The sequence below is a fragment of the Cetorhinus maximus genome, unplaced genomic scaffold, assembly GCF_964194155.1.
Source record: "Cetorhinus maximus unplaced genomic scaffold, sCetMax3.hap1.1 HAP1_SCAFFOLD_163, whole genome shotgun sequence".
Classification (NCBI taxonomy): Eukaryota; Metazoa; Chordata; class Chondrichthyes; order Lamniformes; family Cetorhinidae; genus Cetorhinus; species Cetorhinus maximus.
The window spans coordinates 287,692-308,831 of NW_027596151.1; the positions used below are offsets into that span (position 1 = coordinate 287,692).

Genomic DNA, 21,140 nt, shown 5'->3' on the forward strand with positions numbered 1-21,140 from the left:
TTCACCCAGCACTGACACAGTGAGTAATTCACCCAGCACTGACACAGTGAGTAATTCTCCCAGCACTGACACAGTGAGTAGTTCACCCAGCACTGACACAGTGAGTAATTCACCCAGCACTGACACAGTGGATAATTCACTCAGCACTGACACAGTGAGTAATTCACCCAGCACTGACCACAATGAGTAATTCACCCAGCACTGACACAGTGAGTAATTCACCCAGCACTGACACAGTGAGTAATTCTCCCAGCACTGACACAGTGAGTAATTCAGCCAGCATTGACACCGTGAGTAATTCACCCAGCACTGACCACAGTGAGTAATTCACCCAGCACTGACACAGTGAGTAATTCACCCAGCACTGACACAGTGAGTAATTCACCCAGCACTGACACAGTGAGTAATTCACCCAGCACTGACACAGTGAGTAATTCACCCAGCACTGACACAGTGGGTAATTCACCCAGCACTGACACAGTGAGTAATTCACCCAGCACTGACACAATGAGTAATTCACCCAGCACTGACACAGTGAGTAATTCACCCAGCACTGACACAGTGAGTAATTCATCCAGCACTGGCACAGTGGATAATTCACCCAGCACTGACACATTGAGTAATTCACCCAGCATTGACACCGTGAGTAATTCACCCACCACTGACCACAGTGAGTAATTCACCCAGCACTGACACAGTGAGTAATTCACCCAGCACTGACACAGTGAGTAATTCACCCAGCACTGACACAGTGAGTAATTCACCCAGCACTGACACAGTGAGTAATTCACCCAGCACTGAGACAGTGAGTAATTCACCCAGCACTGACACAGTGAGTAATTCTCCCAGCACTGACACAGTGAGTAATTCACCCAGCACTGACACAGTGAGTAATTCACCCAGCACTGACACAGTGAGTAATTCATCCAGCACTGACACAGTGGGTAATTCACCCAGCACTGACACATTGAGTAATTCAGCCAGCATTGACACCGTGAGTAATTCACCCAGCACTGACACAGTGAGTAATTCACCCAGCACTGACACAGTGAGTAATTCACCCAGCACTGACACAGTGAGTAATTCACCCAGCACTGACACAGTGAGTAATTCACCCAGCACTGACACAGTGAGTAATTCACCCAGCACTGAGACAGTGAGTAATTCACCCAGCACTGACACAGTGAGTAATTCACCCAGCACTGACACAGTGAGTAATTCTCCCAGCACTGACACAGTGAGTAGTTCACCCAGCACTGACACAGTGAGTAATTCACCCAGCACTGACACAGTGGATAATTCACTCAGCACTGACACAGTGAGTAATTCACCCAGCACTGACCACAATGAGTAATTCACCCAGCACTGACACAGTGAGTAATTCACCCAGCACTGACACAGTGAGTAATTCTCCCAGCACTGACACAGTGAGTAATTCAGCCAGCATTGACACCGTGAGTAATTCACCCAGCACTGACCACAGTGAGTAATTCACCCAGCACTGACACAGTGAGTAATTCACCCAGCACTGACACAGTGAGTAATTCACCCAGCACTGACACAGTGAGTAATTCACCCAGCACTGACACAGTGAGTAATTCACCCAGCACTGACACAGTGAGTAATTCACCCAGCACTGACACAGTGAGTAATTCTCCCAGCACTGACACAGTGAGTAATTCACCCAGCACTGACACAGTGAGTAATTCACCCAGCACTGACACAGTGGATAATTCACTCAGCACTGACACAGTGAGTAATTCACCCAGCACTGACCACAATGAGTAATTCACCCAGCACTGACACAGTGAGTAATTCACCCAGCACTGACACAGTGAGTAATTCACCCAGCACTGACACAGTGAGTAATTCACCCAGCACTGACACAGTGAGTAATTCACCCAGCACTGACACAGTGGATAATTCACTCAGCACTGACACAATGAGTAGTTCACTCAGCACTGACCACAGTGAGTAATTCACCCAGCACTGACACAGTGAGTAATTCACCCAGCACTGACACAGTGAGTAATTCACCCAGCACTGACACAGTGAGTAATTCACCCAGCACTGACACAGTGAGTAATTCACCCAGCACTGACACAGTGAGTAATTCACCCAGCACTGACACAGTGAGTAATTCACCCAGCACTGACACAGTGAGTAATTCTCCCAGCACTGACACAGTGAGTAATTCACCCAGCACTGACACAGTGAGTAATTCACCCAGCACTGACACAGTGGATAATTCACTCAGCACCGACACAGTGAGTAATTCACCCAGCACTGACCACAATGAGTAATTCACCCAGCACTGACACAGTGAGTAATTCACCCAGCACTGACACAGTGAGTAATTCACCCAGCACTGACACAGTGAGTAATTCACCCAGCACTGACACAGTGAGTAATTCACCCAGCACTGACACAGTGAGTAATTCTCCCAGCACTGACACAGTGAGTAATTCTCCCAGCACTGACACAGTGAGTAATTCTCCCAGCACTGACACAGTGAGTAATTCACCCAGCACTGACCACAGTGAGTAATTCACCCAGCACTGACACAGTGAGTAATTCTCCCAGCAGTGACACAGTGGGTAATTCACCCAGAACTGATACAGTGAGTAATTCACCCAGCACTGACACAGTGGATAATTCACCCAGCACTGACACAGTGAGTAATTCTCCCAGCACTGACACAGTGAGTAATTCTCCCAGCACTGACACAGTGAGTAATTCTCCCAGCACTGACACAATGAGTAGTTCACTCAGCACTGACCACAGTGGGTAATTCACCCAGCACTCACACAGTGAGTAATTCACCCAGCACTGACACAGTGAGTAATTCACCCAGCACTGACACAGTGAGTAATTCACCCAGCACTGACACAGTGAGTAATTCACCCAGCACTGACACAGTGGGTAATTCACCCAGCACTGACACAGTGAGTAATTCACCCAGCACTGACACAATGAGTAATTCACCCAGCACTGACACAGTGAGTAATTCACCCAGCACTGACACAGTGAGTAATTCATCCAGCACTGGCACAGTGGATAATTCACCCAGCACTGACACATTGAGTAATTCACCCAGCATTGACACCGTGAGTAATTCACCCAGCACTGACCACAGTGAGTAATTCACCCAGCACTGACACAGTGAGTAATTCACCCAGCACTGACACAGTGAGTAATTCACCCAGCACTGACACAGTGAGTAATTCACCCAGCACTGACACAGTGAGTAATTCACCCAGCACTGAGACAGTGAGTAATTCACCCAGCACTGACACAGTGAGTAATTCTCCCAGCACTGACACAGTGAGTAATTCACCCAGCACTGACACAGTGAGTAATTCACCCAGCACTGACACAGTGAGTAATTCATCCAGCACTGACACAGTGGGTAATTCACCCAGCACTGACACATTGAGTAATTCAGCCAGCATTGACACCGTGAGTAATTCACCCAGCACTGACACAGTGAGTAATTCACCCAGCACTGACACAGTGAGTAATTCACCCAGCACTGACACAGTGAGTAATTCACCCAGCACTGACACAGTGAGTAATTCACCCAGCACTGACACAGTGAGTAATTCACCCAGCACTGAGACAGTGAGTAATTCACCCAGCACTGACACAGTGAGTAATTCACCCAGCACTGACACAGTGAGTAATTCTCCCAGCACTGACACAGTGAGTAATTCACCCAGCACTGACACAGTGAGTAATTCACCCAGCACTGACACAGTGGATAATTCACTCAGCACTGACACAGTGAGTAATTCACCCAGCACTGACCACAATGAGTAATTCACCCAGCACTGACACAGTGAGTAATTCACCCAGCACTGACACAGTGAGTAATTCTCCCAGCACTGACACAGTGAGTAATTCAGCCAGCATTGACACCGTGAGTAATTCACCCAGCACTGACCACAGTGAGTAATTCACCCAGCACTGACACAGTGAGTAATTCACCCAGCACTGACACAGTGAGTAATTCACCCAGCACTGACACAGTGAGTAATTCACCCAGCACTGACACAGTGAGTAATTCACCCAGCACTGACACAGTGAGTAATTCACCCAGCACTGACACAGTGAGTAATTCTCCCAGCACTGACACAGTGAGTAATTCACCCAGCACTGACACAGTGAGTAATTCACCCAGCACTGACACAGTGGATAATTCACTCAGCACTGACACAGTGAGTAATTCACCCAGCACTGACCACAATGAGTAATTCACCCAGCACTGACACAGTGAGTAATTCACCCAGCACTGACACAGTGAGTAATTCACCCAGCACTGACACAGTGAGTAATTCACCCAGCACTGACACAGTGAGTAATTCACCCAGCACTGACACAGTGGATAATTCACTCAGCACTGACACAATGAGTAGTTCACTCAGCACTGACCACAGTGAGTAATTCACCCAGCACTGACACAGTGAGTAATTCACCCAGCACTGACACAGTGAGTAATTCACCCAGCACTGACACAGTGAGTAATTCACCCAGCACTGACACAGTGAGTAATTCACCCAGCACTGACACAGTGAGTAATTCACCCAGCACTGACACAGTGAGTAATTCACCCAGCACTGACACAGTGAGTAATTCTCCCAGCACTGACACAGTGAGTAATTCACCCAGCACTGACACAGTGAGTAATTCACCCAGCACTGACACAGTGGATAATTCACTCAGCACTGACACAGTGAGTAATTCACCCAGCACTGACCACAATGAGTAATTCACCCAGCACTGACACAGTGAGTAATTCACCCAGCACTGACACAGTGAGTAATTCACCCAGCACTGACACAGTGAGTAATTCACCCAGCACTGACACAGTGAGTAATTCACCCAGCACTGACACAGTGGATAATTCACTCAGCACTGACACAATGAGTAGTTCACTCAGCACTGACCACAGTGAGTAATTCACCCAGCACTGACACAGTGAGTAATTCACCCAGCACTGACACAGTGAGTAATTCACCCAGCACTGACACAGTGAGTAATTCTCCCAGCACTGACCACAGTGAGTAATTCACCCAGCACTGACACAGTGAGTAATTCACCCAGCACTGACACAGTGAGTAATTCACCCAGCACTGACACAGTGAGTAATTCACCCAGCACTGACACAGTGAGTAATTCACCCAGCACTGACACAGTGAGTAATTCTCCCAGCACTGACACAGTGAGTAATTCTCCCAGCACTGACACAATGAGTAGTTCACTCAGCACTGACCACAGTGGGTAATTCACCCAGCACTCACAAAGTGAGTAATTCACCCAGCACTGACACAGTGAGTAATTCACCCAGCACTGACACAGTGAGTAATTCACCCAGCACTGACACAGTGAGTAATTCACCCAGCACTGACACAGTGGATAATTCACTCAGCACTGACACAGTGAGTAATTCACCCAGCACTGACCACAATGAGTAAGTCACCCAGCATTGACCACAATGAGTAATTCACCCAGCACTGACACAGTGAGTAATTCACCCAGCACTGACACAGTGAGTAATTCACCCAGCACTGACACAGTGAGTAATTCACCCAGCACTGACACAGTGAGTAATTCACCCAGCACTGACACAGTGAGTAATTCTCCCAGCACTGACACAGTGAGTAATTCACCCAGCACTGACACAGTGAGTAATTCTCCCAGCACTGACACAGTGAGTAATTCTCCCAGCACTGACACAATGAGTAGTTCACTCAGCACTGACCACAGTGGGTAATTCACCCAGCACTCACACAGTGAGTAATTCACCCAGCACTGACACAGTGAGTAATTCACCCAGCACTGACACAGTGAGTAATTCACCCAGCACTGACACAGTGAGTAATTCACCCAGCACTGACACAGTGAGTAATTCATCCAGCACTGACACAGTGAGTAATTCACCCAGCACTGACACAGTGAGTAATTCACCCAGCACTGACACAGTGAGTAATTCACCCAGCACTGACACAGTGAGTAATTCACCCAGCACTCACACAGTGAGTAATTCACCCAGCACTGACACAGTGGATAATTCACTCAGCACTGACACAGTGAGTAAGTCACCCAGCACTGACCACAATGAGTAATTCACCCAGCACTGACCACAATGAGTAATTCACCCAGCACTGACACAGTGAGTAATTCACCCAGCACTGACACAGTGAGTAATTCTCCCAGCACTGACACAGTGAGTAATTCACCCAGCACTGACACAGTGAGTAATTCACCCAGCACTGACACAGTGAGTAATTCACCCAGCACTGACACAGTGAGTAATTCACCCAGCACTGACACAATGAGTAATTTACCCAGCACTGACACAGTGAGTAATTCACCCAGCACTGACACAATGAGTAATTCACCCAGCACTGACACAGTGAGTAATTCACCCAGCACTGACACAGTGAGTAATTCACCCAGCACTGACACAGTGAGTAATTCACCCAGTACTGACACAGTGAGTAATTCACCCAGCACTGACACAGTGAGTAATTCACCCAGCACTGACACAGTGAGTAATTCACCCAGCACTGACACAGTGAGTAATTCACCCAGCACTGACACAGTGAGTAATTCACCCAGCACTGACACAGTGAGTAATTCACCCAGCACTGACACAGTGAGTAATTCACCCAGCACTGACACAGTGAGTAATTCACCCAGCACTGACACAATGAGTAATTCACCCAGCACTGACACAGTGAGTAATTCACCCAGCACTGACACAGTGAGTAATTCACCCAGCACTGACACAGTGAGTAATTCACCCAGCACTGACACAGTGAGTAATTCTCCCAGCACTGACACAGTGAGTAATTCACCCAGCACTGACACAGTGAGTAATTCACCCAGCACTGACACAGTGGATAATTCACTCAGCACTGACACAGTGAGTAATTCACCCAGCACTGACCACAATGAGTAATTCACCCAGCACTGACACAGTGAGTAATTCACCCAGCACTGACACAGTGAGTAATTCACCCAGCACTGACACAGTGAGTAATTCACCCAGCACTGACACAGTGAGTAATTCACCCAGCACTGACACAGTGAGTAATTCTCCCAGCACTGACACAGTGAGTAATTCTCCCAGCACTGACACAGTGAGTAATTCTCCCAGCACTGACACAGTGAGTAATTCACCCAGCACTGACCACAGTGAGTAATTCACCCAGCACTGACACAGTGAGTAATTCTCCCAGCAGTGACACAGTGGGTAATTCACCCAGAACTGATACAGTGAGTAATTCACCCAGCACTGACACAGTGGATAATTCACCCAGCACTGACACAGTGAGTAATTCTCCCAGCACTGACACAGTGAGTAATTCTCCCAGCACTGACACAGTGAGTAATTCTCCCAGCACTGGCACAATGAGTAGTTCACTCAGCACTGACCACAGTGGGTAATTCACCCAGCACTCACACAGTGAGTAATTCACCCAGCACTGACACAGTGAGTAATTCACCCAGCACTGACACAGTGAGTAATTCACCCAGCACTGACACAGTGAGTAATTCACCCAGCACTGACACAGTGGGTAATTCACCCAGCACTGACACAGTGAGTAATTCACCCAGCACTGACACAATGAGTAATTCACCCAGCACTGACACAGTGAGTAATTCACCCAGCACTGACACAGTGAGTAATTCATCCAGCACTGGCACAGTGGATAATTCACCCAGCACTGACACATTGAGTAATTCACCCAGCATTGACACCGTGAGTAATTCACCCAGCACTGACCACAGTGAGTAATTCACCCAGCACTGACACAGTGAGTAATTCACCCAGCACTGACACAGTGAGTAATTCACCCAGCACTGACACAGTGAGTAATTCACCCAGCACTGACACAGTGAGTAATTCACCCAGCACTGAGACAGTGAGTAATTCACCCAGCACTGAGACAGTGAGTAATTCACCCAGCACTGACACAGTGAGTAATTCTCCCAGCACTGACACAGTGAGTAATTCACCCAGCACTGACACAGTGAGTAATTCACCCAGCACTGACACAGTGAGTAATTCATCCAGCACTGACACAGTGGGTAATTCACCCAGCACTGACACATTGAGTAATTCAGCCAGCATTGACACCGTGAGTAATTCACCCAGCACTGACACAGTGAGTAATTCTCCCAGCACTGACACAGTGAGTAATTCACCCAGCACTGACACAGTGAGTAATTCACCCAGCACTGACACAGTGAGTAATTCACCCAGCACTGACACAGTGAGTAATTCACCCAGCACTGACACAGTGAGTAATTCACCCAGCACTGACGCAGTGAGTAATTCACCCAGCACTGACACAGTGAGTAATTCTCCCAGCACTGACACAGTGAGTAATTCACCCAGCACTGACACAGTGAGTAATTCACCCAGCACTGACACAGTGGATAATTCACTCAGCACTGACACAGTGAGTAATTCACCCAGCACTGACCACAATGAGTAATTCACCCAGCACTGACACAGTGAGTAATTCACCCAGCACTGACACAGTGAGTAATTCTCCCAGCACTGACACAGTGAGTAATTCAGCCAGCATTGACACCGTGAGTAATTCACCCAGCACTGACCACAGTGAGTAATTCACCCAGCACTGACACAGTGAGTAATTCACCCAGCACTGACACAGTGAGTAATTCACCCAGCACTGACACAGTGAGTAATTCACCCAGCACTGACACAGTGAGTAATTCACCCAGCACTGACACAGTGAGTAATTCACCCAGCACTGACACAGTGAGTAATTCACCCAGCACTGACACAGTGAGTAATTCTCCCAGCACTGACACAGTGAGTAATTCACCCAGCACTGACACAGTGAGTAATTCACCCAGCACTGACACAGTGGATAATTCACTCAGCACTGACACAGTGAGTAATTCACCCAGCACTGACCACAATGAGTAATTCACCCAGCACTGACACAGTGAGTAATTCACCCAGCACTGACACAGTGAGTAATTCACCCAGCACTGACACAGTGAGTAATTCACCCAGCACTGACACAGTGAGTAATTCACCCAGCACTGACACAGTGGATAATTCACTCAGCACTGACACAATGAGTAGTTCACTCAGCACTGACCACAGTGAGTAATTCACCCAGCACTGACACAGTGAGTAATTCACCCAGCACTGACACAGTGAGTAATTCACCCAGCACTGACACAGTGAGTAATTCACCCAGCACTGACACAGTGAGTAATTCACCCAGCACTGACACAGTGAGTAATTCACCCAGCACTGACACAGTGAGTAATTCACCCAGCACTGACACAGTGAGTAATTCTCCCAGCACTGACACAGTGAGTAATTCACCCAGCACTGACACAGTGAGTAATTCACCCAGCACTGACACAGTGGATAATTCACTCAGCACTGACACAGTGAGTAATTCACCCAGCACTGACCACATTGAGTAATTCACCCAGCACTGACACAGTGAGTAATTCACCCAGCACTGACACAGTGAGTAATTCACCCAGCACTGACACAGTGAGTAATTCACCCAGCACTGACACAGTGAGTAATTCACCCAGCACTGACACAGTGGATAATTCACTCAGCACTGACACAATGAGTAGTTCACTCAGCACTGACCACAGTGAGTAATTCACCCAGCACTGACACAGTGAGTAATTCACCCAGCACTGACACAGTGAGTAATTCACCCAGCACTGACACAGTGAGTAATTCTCCCAGCACTGACCACAGTGAGTAATTCACCCAGCACTGACACAGTGAGTAATTCACCCAGCACTGACACAGTGAGTAATTCACCCAGCACTGACACAGTGAGTAATTCACCCAGCACTGACACAGTGAGTAATTCACCCAGCACTGACACAGTGAGTAATTCTCCCAGCACTGACACAGTGAGTAATTCTCCCAGCACTGACACAATGAGTAGTTCACTCAGCACTGACCACAGTGGGTAATTCACCCAGCACTCACACAGTGAGTAATTCACCCAGCACTGACACAGTGAGTAATTCACCCAGCACTGACACAGTGAGTAATTCACCCAGCACTGACACAGTGAGTAATTCACCCAGCACTGACACAGTGGATAATTCACTCAGCACTGACACAGTGAGTAATTCACCCAGCACTGACCACAATGAGTAATTCACCCAGCACTGACCACAATGAGTAATTCACCCAGCACTGACACAGTGAGTAATTCACCCAGCACTGACACAGTGAGTAATTCACCCAGCACTGACACAGTGAGTAATTCACCCAGCACTGACACAGTGAGTAATTCACCCAGCACTGACACAGTGAGTAATTCTCCCAGCACTGACACAGTGAGTAATTCACCCAGCACTGACACAGTGAGTAATTCTCCCAGCACTGACACAGTGAGTAATTCTCCCAGCACTGACACAATGAGTAGTTCACTCAGCACTGACCACAGTGGGTAATTCACCCAGCACTCACACAGTGAGTAATTCACCCAGCACTGACACAGTGAGTAATTCACCCAGCACTGACACAGTGAGTAATTCACCCAGCACTGACACAGTGAGTAATTCACCCAGCACTGACACAGTGGATAATTCACCCAGCACTCACACAGTGGATAATTCACTCAGCACTGAGACAGTGAGTAATTCTCCCAGCACTGACACAGTGAGTAATTCACTCAGCACTGAGACAGTGAGTAATTCACCCAGCACTGACACATTGAGTAATTCACCCAGCACTGACACAGTGGATAATTCACTCAGCACTGACACAGTGAGTAATTCACCCAGCACTGAACACAATGAGTAATTCACCCAGCACTGACACAGTGAGTAATTCACCCAGCACTGACACAGTGAGTAATTCACCCAGCACTGAGACAGTGAGTAATTCACCCAGCACTGACACAGTGAGTAATTCACCCAGCACTGACACAGTGAGTAATTCATCCAGCACTGACACAGTGAGTAATTCACCCAGCACTGACACAGTGAGTAATTCACCCAGCACTGACACAGTGAGTAATTCACCCAGCACTGACACAGTGAGTAATTCACCCAGCACTCACACAGTGAGTAATTCACCCAGCACTGACACAGTGGATAATTCACTCAGCACTGACACAGTGAGTAAGTCACCCAGCACTGACCACAATGAGTAATTCACCCAGCACTGACCACAATGAGTAATTCACCCAGCACTGACACAGTGAGTAATTCACCCAGCACTGACACAGTGAGTAATTCTCCCAGCACTGACACAGTGAGTAATTCACCCAGCACTGACACAGTGAGTAATTCACCCAGCACTGACACAGTGAGTAATTCACCCAGCACTGACACAGTGAGTAATTCACCCAGCACTGACACAATGAGTAATTTACCCAGCACTGACACAGTGAGTAATTCACCCAGCACTGACACAATGAGTAATTCACCCAGCACTGACACAGTGAGTAATTCACCCAGCACTGACACAGTGAGTAATTCACCCAGCACTGACACAGTGAGTAATTCACCCAGTACTGACACAGTGAGTAATTCACCCAGCACTGACACAGTGAGTAATTCACCCAGCACTGACACAGTGAGTAATTCACCCAGCACTGACACAGTGAGTAATTCACCCAGCACTGACACAGTGAGTAATTCACCCAGCACTGACACAGTGAGTAATTCACCCAGCACTGACACAGTGAGTAATTCACCCAGCACTGACACAGTGAGTAATTCACCCAGCACTGACACAGTGAGTAATTCACCCAGCACTGACACAGTGAGTAATTCTCCCAGCACTGACACAGTGAGTAATTCACCCAGCACTGACACAGTGAGTAATTCTCCCAGCACTGACACAGTGAGTAATTCACCCAGCACTGACACAGTGAGTAATTCACCCAGCACTGACACAGTGAGTAATTCACCCAGCACTGACACAGTGAGTAATTCTCCCAGCACTGACACAGTGAGTAATTCACCCAGCACTGACACAGTGAGTAATTCACCCAGCACTGACACAGTGAGTAACTCACCCAGCACTGACACAGTGAGTAATTCACCCAGCACTGACACAGTGAGTAATTCACCCAGCACTGACACAGTGAGTAATTCACCCAGCACTGACACAGTGAGTAATTCACCCAGCACTGACACAGTGAGTAATTCACCCAGCACTGACACAGTGAGTAATTCACCCAGCACTGACACAGTGAGTAATTCACCCAGCACTGACACAGTGAGTAATTCACCCAGCACTGAGACAGTGAGTAATTCACCCAGCACTGACACAGTGAGTAATTCACCCAGCACTGACACAGTGAGTAATTCACCCAGCACTGACACAGTGAGTAATTCACCCAGCACTGACACAGTGAGTAATTCACCCAGCACTGACACAGTGAGTAATTCACCCAGCACTGACACAGTGAGTAATTCACCCAGCACTGACACAGTGAGTAATTCACCCAGCACTGACACAGTGAGTAATTCACCCAGCACTGACACAGTGAGTAATTCACCCAGCACTGACACAGTGAGTAATTCACCCAGCACTGACACAGTGAGTAATTCACCCAGCACTGACACAGTGAGTAATTCACCCAGCACTGACACAGTGAGTAATTCACCCAGCACTGACACAGTGAGTAATTCACCCAGCACTGACACAGTGAGTAATTCACCCAGCACTGACAAAGTTTGTACATCATGATTGAGTTTTTTATTCATTTTGCATTTCAGGTTCATTTGGCCTCCGTTATAATGAAGACAATTGATGTCAGATTGTCATCCTCTTTGTCCCTGGCAGTGGCCATCTCAATGTAACACTCCTCCCTCATTTCTTGGCCAGGGAGATTGTATTGCAGGGAGTCCTGGAAGGATGCAACAGAGGAAAATCAGCTTATTTCTTCAGTGTTTTAAAGAATTTCTTCTTCAACATATTGCAGATCGATCTCCAGATTTAGATAATTACTCCGAGGAAGAAGATGACAGTTTTTCTTCTGAACAGGAAGGCAGTGATGATGCTGTTCCATGTCAGGTAGGGAAAGTTCCATCACTAGACAATAGCTCACGGGGTCAGATATTCTCACCTCATGGGCCTAAGGCAGATCTGCTTGTTCCACGAAATATTATCTTTCCACCTGGAAGAATGCAGCATCCCATTCTGCACAGTGGTGTTGGCGGTGTCAACTGGGGTAGGAGTTTGAGTAGGCAACCCTTGGCCCTAGCCTCACTGCTTCCCCTGCTTCGATACCAAGATCAATCAACCAGAATCCCTGCCCTACCTCATGTAGTGCACCTGCTTAAGAATTGCTGCACCAAGACTCATATCCAGCTCTGCATAAATGGGCCAAATGGGTGAAATTGTACAAACTGGGCCATGATTAGTGTTAGTCCCTCCCATGTCCTGCACCTCCATCCCTACACCCACAACTCCCCAACTCACCTGAAAGATGCTTTCAGCAGTTGGGAGCACCCTGCATGTCGATGTTTTGGCAGAAGCTAAGGCTGGTCCATCACGCACAAGCGATACAAAGTGCCAGGCAATGACCATCTCCAACAAGAGAGAATCTAATCATTGCCCCTTGACATTCAGGGCATTACCATCACTGAATCCCCCACTATCAACATCCTGGGGGTTATCATTGACCAGAAACTGAACTGGACTAGCCATATAAATACTGTGGCTACAAGAGCGGGTCAGAGGCTAGGAATCCTGCGACGAGTAACTCACCTCCTGATTCCCCAAAGCCTGTCCACCATCCACAAGGCACAAGTCAGGAGTGTGATGGAATACTCTCCACTTGCCTGGATGAGTGCAGCCCCCGTAACACTCAAGAAGCTTGACACCGTCCAGGACAAAGCAGCCTGCTTGATTGGCACCACAGCCACAAACATTCCCTCCCTCCACCACCAATGCACAGTAACAGCAGTGTGTACCATCTACAAGATACAGTGCAAGAATTCACCAAGGTTCCTTCGACAGCACCTACCAAACCCATGATCACTACCATCTAGAAGGACAAGGGCAGCAGATAGATGGGAACACCACCACCTGGAAGTTCCTCTCCAAGCCACTCAACATCCTGACTTGGAAATATATCACTGTTCCTTCACTGTCGCTGGGTCAAAATCCTGGAACTCTCTTCCTAACAGCACTGTGAGTGTACCTACACCACATGGACTGCAGCGGTTCAAGAAGGCAGCTCACCATCACCTTATCAAGGGCAACTAGAGATGGGCAATAAATGCTGGCCTAGCCAATGACACCCCCATTCCATGATGAAATTTAAAAAAACATGCAGAGGAAATAAGAATTTTTCGCTCCATATTCCGTATATCTGAATGCGGTTCAGATCATTAGATAGAGTGGAGAGGTTGGAACTGTTCTCCTTGGAGAAAAGAAGGGTGAGAGGAGATTTGATGCAGGTGTTCAAAAATGAGAGGTATGGACAGAGTAGATCGAGAGAAACTGTTCCCATTGGTGGCAGGAATGTGAACCAGATTTCAGGTAATTGGCAAAAGAAACAATGGTGACATGAGGAAAAACTTCTTCATGCAACGAGCAGTTAGGATCTGGAAAGCACTGTCTGAGAGTGTGGTGGAGGCAGGGTCAATCAAGTGGTTAGGATCTGGAATGCACTGTCTGAGAGTGTGGTGGAGACAGGGTCAATGGAGTGGTTAGGATCTGGAATACACTGCCTGAGAATGTGGTGGAGACAGGGTCAATGGAGTGGTTAGGATCTGGAATGCACTGTCTGAGAGTGTGGTGGAGACAGGGTCAATGGAGTGGTTAGGATCTGGAATGCACTGTCTGAGAGTGTGGCGGAGACAGGGTCAATGGAGTGGTTAGGATCTGGAATGCACTGTCTGAGAGTGTGGGGGAGACAAGGTCAATGGAGTGGTTAGGATCTGGAATGCACTGTCTGAGAGTGTGGTGGAGACAGGGTCAATGGAGTGGTTAGGATCTGGAATGCACTGTCTGAGAGTGTGGTGGAGACAGGGTCAATGGAGTGGTTAGGATCTGGAATACACTGCCTGAGAATGTGGTGGAGACAGGGTCAATCGAGTGGTTAGGATCTGGAATGCACTGTCTGAGAGTGTGGTGGAGACAGGGTCAATGGAGTGGTTAGGATCTGGAATGCACTGTCTGAGAGTGTGGTGGAGACAGGGTCAATGGAGTGGTTAGGATCTGGAATGCACTGTCTGAGAGTGTGGTGGAGACAGGGTCAATGGAGTGGTTAGGATCTGGAATACACTGCCTGAGAATGTGGTGGAGACAGGGTCAATGGAGTGGTTAGGATCTGGAATGCACTGTCTGAGAGTGTGGTGGAGACAGGGTCAATCGAGTGGTTAGGATCTGGAATGCACTGTCTGAGAGTGTGGTGGAGACAGGGTCAATGGAGTGGTTAGGATCTGGAATGCACTGTCTGAGAGTGTGGGGGAGACAAGGTCAATCGAGTGGTTAGGATCTGGAATGCACTGTCTGAGAGTGTGGTGAAGACAGGGTCAATCGAGTGGTTAGGATCTGGAATGCACTGTCTGAGAGTGTGGTGGAGACAGGGTCAATTAAGTAGTTAGTATCTGGAATGCACTGTCTGAGATAGTGGTGCAGACAGGGTCAATCGAGTCATTCAAAAGTGAATTAGACTGTTACCTAACAAGGATGAATGTGCTGGCTTACAGTGAGAAAGCAGGAGAATGGCACTAAGAGAATTGCTCATTCGGAGAGTCGGTGCAGAGTCGATGGGCCAAGTGATCTCTTTCTGCCCTGTAAGAGCTCCATGATTCTGAGGTCAAAAAGGGCAAGGTGATCTCCTTCTGATCACCACATACTGCCCTCCTTCAGCTGATGAATCCGCTAGAATTCCTCCATGTTGAACTCCATTGGAAAAGCACTGAGGGTAACAAGGGCACAGAATGGACTCTGGGTGGGGGACATCAATGTCCGTCTCCGAGTGGCTTCGTTAGTAGCACTACTGATCAAGTTGGCTGAGATGGAGTATAATGTGAGAAAATGTGAATTTGTCCACTTTGGCTGGAAGAATAGAAAAGCAGTGCACTATTTAAATGCAGAGAGATTGCAGAACTCTGTGGTACAGAGGGATCTGAGTGTCCTGGTACATGAATCACAAAAAGTTAGTCTGCAGGTACAACGAGTGATTCGGAAGGCAACTGGAATGTTGGTGTTTATTGCAAGGAGAATGGAATTTAAAAGGAGGGAAGTTTTACTGCAGCTGTACAGGGCCTTGGTGAGACCACATCTGGAAAACTGTACAGCGTTTTGCTCCCCATATTTGAAAAAAAGACATAGTTGCATTAGAAGCAGTTCAGAGAAGGTTCACTCAACTCATTCCTGGCATGAGGGGTTTATCTTATGAAAAAAGGTTGGACATTGGAGTTTAGCATAAACTCCCATTGGAGTTTAGAAGAATGAGAGATGATCTTATAGAAACATATAAGATCTTGAGGGGATGTGATAGGGTGGATACAGGGAGGATGTTTCCACTTGTGGAGAGACGAGAATCATGGGACACAGTTTAAGAATTAGGGGTCTCCTTTTTAAGATGAAGATGAGGGGAAATTTTTTCTCTCAAAGTGTCATTAGTCTGCGGAATTCTCTTCCCCAGAGAGCAGTGGAGCCTGTTTCAAGGCTGAGTTAGATAGGTTGTTGATAGATAAGAGTATCAAGGGTTATGGGGTGCAGACGGCAAAGTGGAATTGAGACCACAGCCAGATCAGCCATTATCTTAGTGATGGCAGAGCAAACTCAACGGGCCGAATGGCCTACTCCTGCTCCGTAGTCCTGTATTCCTATGTAGCCCTGAAGGATATAGCTGCCAGACTGGGCCGGTTGCAGATGGTGAGAAAAGCAACAAGAGGGAAAAGCCTGCTTCATCTCAGCTTCATCAATCTACCTGTCACAGATCCATCTGTCCATGACCATTTAGGCCAGATTGACCACCACACAGTCCTTGTGGAGACAAAGCCCCACCTTCACACAAGGCACAAGTCAGAAGTGTGATGGAATGCTCTCCACTTGCCTGGGCGAGTGTAGCTCCAACAACACTCAAGAGCTTTGAAACCATCCAGGGCAAAGCAGCCCATTTGATCGGTACCACATCCACAAACATTCACTCCCTCCACTACCAGTGCACCATGGCAGCAGTGTGTACCATTAAAAAGATGCACTACACCTTCCAAACCCACGACCACTACCATCTAGAAGGACAAGGGCAGCGGATAGATGGGAACACCAACACCTGGAAGTTCCCTTGCAAGTCATTCACCATCCTGACTTGGAAGTATATCGCCGTTCCTTCACTGTCACTGGGTCAGAATCCTGGAACGCTCTTCATAACAGCACTGTGGGTGTACCTACACTACAGGGAGGCAGAGACATAGTGGTATTATCACTGGACTAGTATTTCAGAGACCCAGGGTAAGGAGACCCAGGGTAATTCTCTGGCATAAAAGCAAAATACTGCGGATGCTGGAATCACAGAATCACAGTGCAGAAGAGGCCCTTTGGCCCATCGAGTCTGCACTGACACATGAGAAACACCTGACCTAACTACCTAATCCCATTTACCAGCACTTGGCCCATAGCCTTGAATGTTATGACGTGCCACGTGCTCATCCAGGTACTTTTTAAAGGACATGAGGCAACCTGCCTCCACCACCCTCCCAGGCAGCGCATTCCAGACCGTCACCACCCTCTGGGTAAAAAGTTTTTCCTCATATCCCCCCTAAACCTCCTGCCCCTCACCTTGAACTTATGCCCCCTTGTGATTGACCCTCCAACTAAGGGGAACAGGTGCTCCCTATCCACCCTGTCCATGTCCCTCATAATCTTGTACACCTCGATCAAGTCGCCCCTCAGTCTTCTCTGCTCCAATGAAAACAGCTCAAGTCTATCCAACCTCTCTTCATAACTTAAATGTTTCATCCCAGGTAACATCCTGGTGAATCTCCTCTGCACCCCCTCCAGTGCAATCACATCCTTCCTATAATGTGGCGACCAGAACTGCACACAGTACTCCAGCTGTGGCCTCACTAAGGTTCTATACAACTCCAACATGACCTCCCTACTTTTGTAATCTATGCCTCGATTGATAAAGCCAAGTGTCCCATATGCCTTTTTCGCCACCCCACTAACATGCCCCTCCGCCTTCAGAGATCTATGGACACACACGCCAAGGTCCCTTTGTTCCTCAGAACTTCCTAGTGTCATGCCGTCCATTGAATACTTCCTTGTCAAATTACTCCTTCCAAAGTGTATCACCTCACACTTTTCAGGGTTAAATTCCATCTGCCACTTATCTGCCCAAGACGCTCAACCTCACTGTTAACCACCCGGCCAATCTTTGTGTCATCCGAAATCTGAAACAAAAACAAAAATACCTGGAAAAACTCAGCAGGTCTGATAGCATCTGTGGAGAGGAACACAGTCAACATTTCGAGTCCGTATGACTCATCATCAGAACTAAGGAAATAGAGAAATGAGGTGAAATATAAGCTGGTAGAGGGGGGTGGGACAGGTAGAGCTGGATAGGAGGCCAGTGATAGGTGGAGGCAAAGAAGAGATTGCCAAAGATGTCATAAACAAAAGGACAATGGGGTGTTGACGGTGGTGATATTATCTAAGCAATGTGCTAATGGGGACATTTAGGGTAGCAAGAAGGACAAGCTAGTAGCAGATGGCCCTAGTGGGGGTGGGGGAGAGGGGTGGGGATTGCCGGCAGGAGGAAACCGGGTTTGAATCCTACCATGAAATATGAATCCAATAAAAACCTGGAATTAAAAGTCTGATGAAGACCATGAAATCATTGCCAATTGTCACAAAAAACCATCTGGTTCACTAATGCCCATTGGGGAAGGAAATCTGCCGCCCTTACCTGGTCTAGCCTACAGGTGACTCCAAACCCACAGCAATATGGTTGGCTCTTAAAATGGCCTCTGAATGAATAATAAAAAAAGGGACTGCAACGGTTTAAGATAGTGGCTCACCACCACTTTATATAATTTCTCCTCCTAATTTAACCTTGGAGTCCAGGTAAATGCTGGTAAATCTATGCTGCACTCCCTCCAAGTATATTCTTCCTAAGATGTGATGCCCAGATCTGCTCTCAGTTCTCCAGGTGTGATCTAACTAGGGCTTTATTTTCAACCCTCTTGTATTCTAGTCCTATCGATAGAAAGGCCATTAGCCTTTTTGATTACTTTCTGGATCCGTCCATGACATTTTAATGACCTGATCCTCAAGTCTCTTTGCACCTTCACTGTTTCTAGCTTTCCACCATTTAGAAATTCCCCTACTCTCTCCTTTAGGCCCAAAGTGGATGACCTCACATTTGCCGACATTCAAATCCATTTGCCACAGTTTTGCCCATTCACTTAAGATATTAGTATCTCTTTGTAATTTTATGCTCCCCTTACACTCAAAGCCGCCAATGCAGTGTTATCACCAAACTTGGATATGTAGCTTTCTATCATACCATATAATTTTGTTAACAGTGAATAACTGAACTACCAACACAGATCCTGTGGGATCTTGAGGAATAAACTGACAGATTTCAGGAGGACATAGACAGATGTAGACAAATGTGAATTGATACTTTTTGGCAGGAAGAATGATGCAATATAAGCTAAATGGTGCAATATTTTAAAAGTGGTTCAAGAGGAGAGAGACCAGGGGATGCAAGTATACCAGTTGTTGATGGTGGCAGGACATGTTGAGAAAGCTGTAGAAAAAACATATGGACTCCTTGGTTTCATAAACAGATCCCAAGAGTACAAAAGCAAGGAAGTTATGCTAAACCTTCATAAGATACAGTCCAGCTGGATTATTGTGTCCAGTTTTGGACACAGCACTTTAGGAAAGATGCCAGGGACTTGAGTGGCACCAGAGATAAGGGACTTCTCTTATGTGGACTGGAAAAGCTGGGTAGTTCTCTTTAGAGTGGAGAATGTTAAGGAGAGATCTAATAGGAGTGTTCAAATCAAGAAGGGTTTTGATAGAGTAAATAAGGAGAAGCTGTTTCCAGTGGTAGGAGGGTTAGTATGCAGAGGAAATACACTTAAGATAATTGGCAAAATGACTAGAGTTGGACAAGAGGAGCCTTTTTTATATTCACCGAATTGTGATCCAAAATGCACTGCCTAAAATGATTGTGGAAGCAGATTCACCAATGAGTTTCCAAAAGAATTGGATAAGTACTTGGAGGAAGAATATTTACAGGGCTATGGGGAAAGAGCAGAGTGAGTGGGACTAATAAGATCACTTTCAAACAGCTGGCACAGGCATGACGGGGTGAATGGTCTCTTTCTATGCTGCATTAGGGTTATTCTAATACCCGAGAACTAACATATTCTCGACTGGGAGCCGACATGTCTCTTACCTGAGTGATTACACAGTGAGCAAAGGAAAAACATGTTGATTTAGGAATTGTGTGGTTATTTTGTGAAGAAATTCAGTAGTAACTTCTTTACTCAGACAGAGTGGTGAGAATGTGGAACTCACTACCACAAGGAGTAGCTGAAGGGAATGGCGTACATGCATCTAAGGGGAAGTTAGATAAACACGAGTGAGAATGGAATAGAGGATTATGCTTTTTATTAATTCATTCATAGGATGTGGGCTTCACTGGCTGGGCCAACATTTTTTGCCCATCTCTAGTTGCCCTTGAGAAGGTGGTGGTGAGCTGCCTTCTTGAACTGCTGCAGTCCATGTGGTGTAGGTACACCCAGAGTGCTGTTAGGAAAGGAGTTCCAGGATTTTGACTCAGTGACAGTGATGGAATGGCAACATATTTCCAAGTCAGGATGGTGAGTGACTTGGAGGGGAACTTCCAGGTGGTGGTGTTCCCATCTACCTGCTGTCCTTGTCCTTCTAGATGGTAGTGGTTGTGCGATTGGAAGGTGCTGTCGAAGGAGCCTTGGTGAATTCTTACAGTGCGTTGGTGATGGAGGGAGCAAATGTTTGTGGAAGGCGTGCTAACCAAGCGGCTGCTTTGTCCTGGATGGTGTCAAGCTTCTTGAGTGTTGTGGGAGCTGCACTCATCCAGGCAAGTGGGGAGTATTCCATCGCACTCCTGACTTGTGTCTTGTAG

General features: G+C 47.2%; 1 protein-coding gene across 1 annotated transcript in view; it reads left to right on the forward strand.

Moving 5' to 3' along the window:
* Positions 1-21,140, forward strand: part of LOC144672951 (phosphofurin acidic cluster sorting protein 1-like) — a gene marked incomplete at its 5' end in the record, with an annotated part of 203,737 nt that overhangs the window by 112,317 nt on the left and 70,280 nt on the right. Inside the window, one exon of the mRNA XM_078534956.1 lies at positions 12,975-13,066. Coding sequence (XP_078391082.1) covers positions 12,975-13,066 — 92 coding nt within the window. The remainder of the gene's footprint in view (positions 1-12,974; positions 13,067-21,140) is intronic.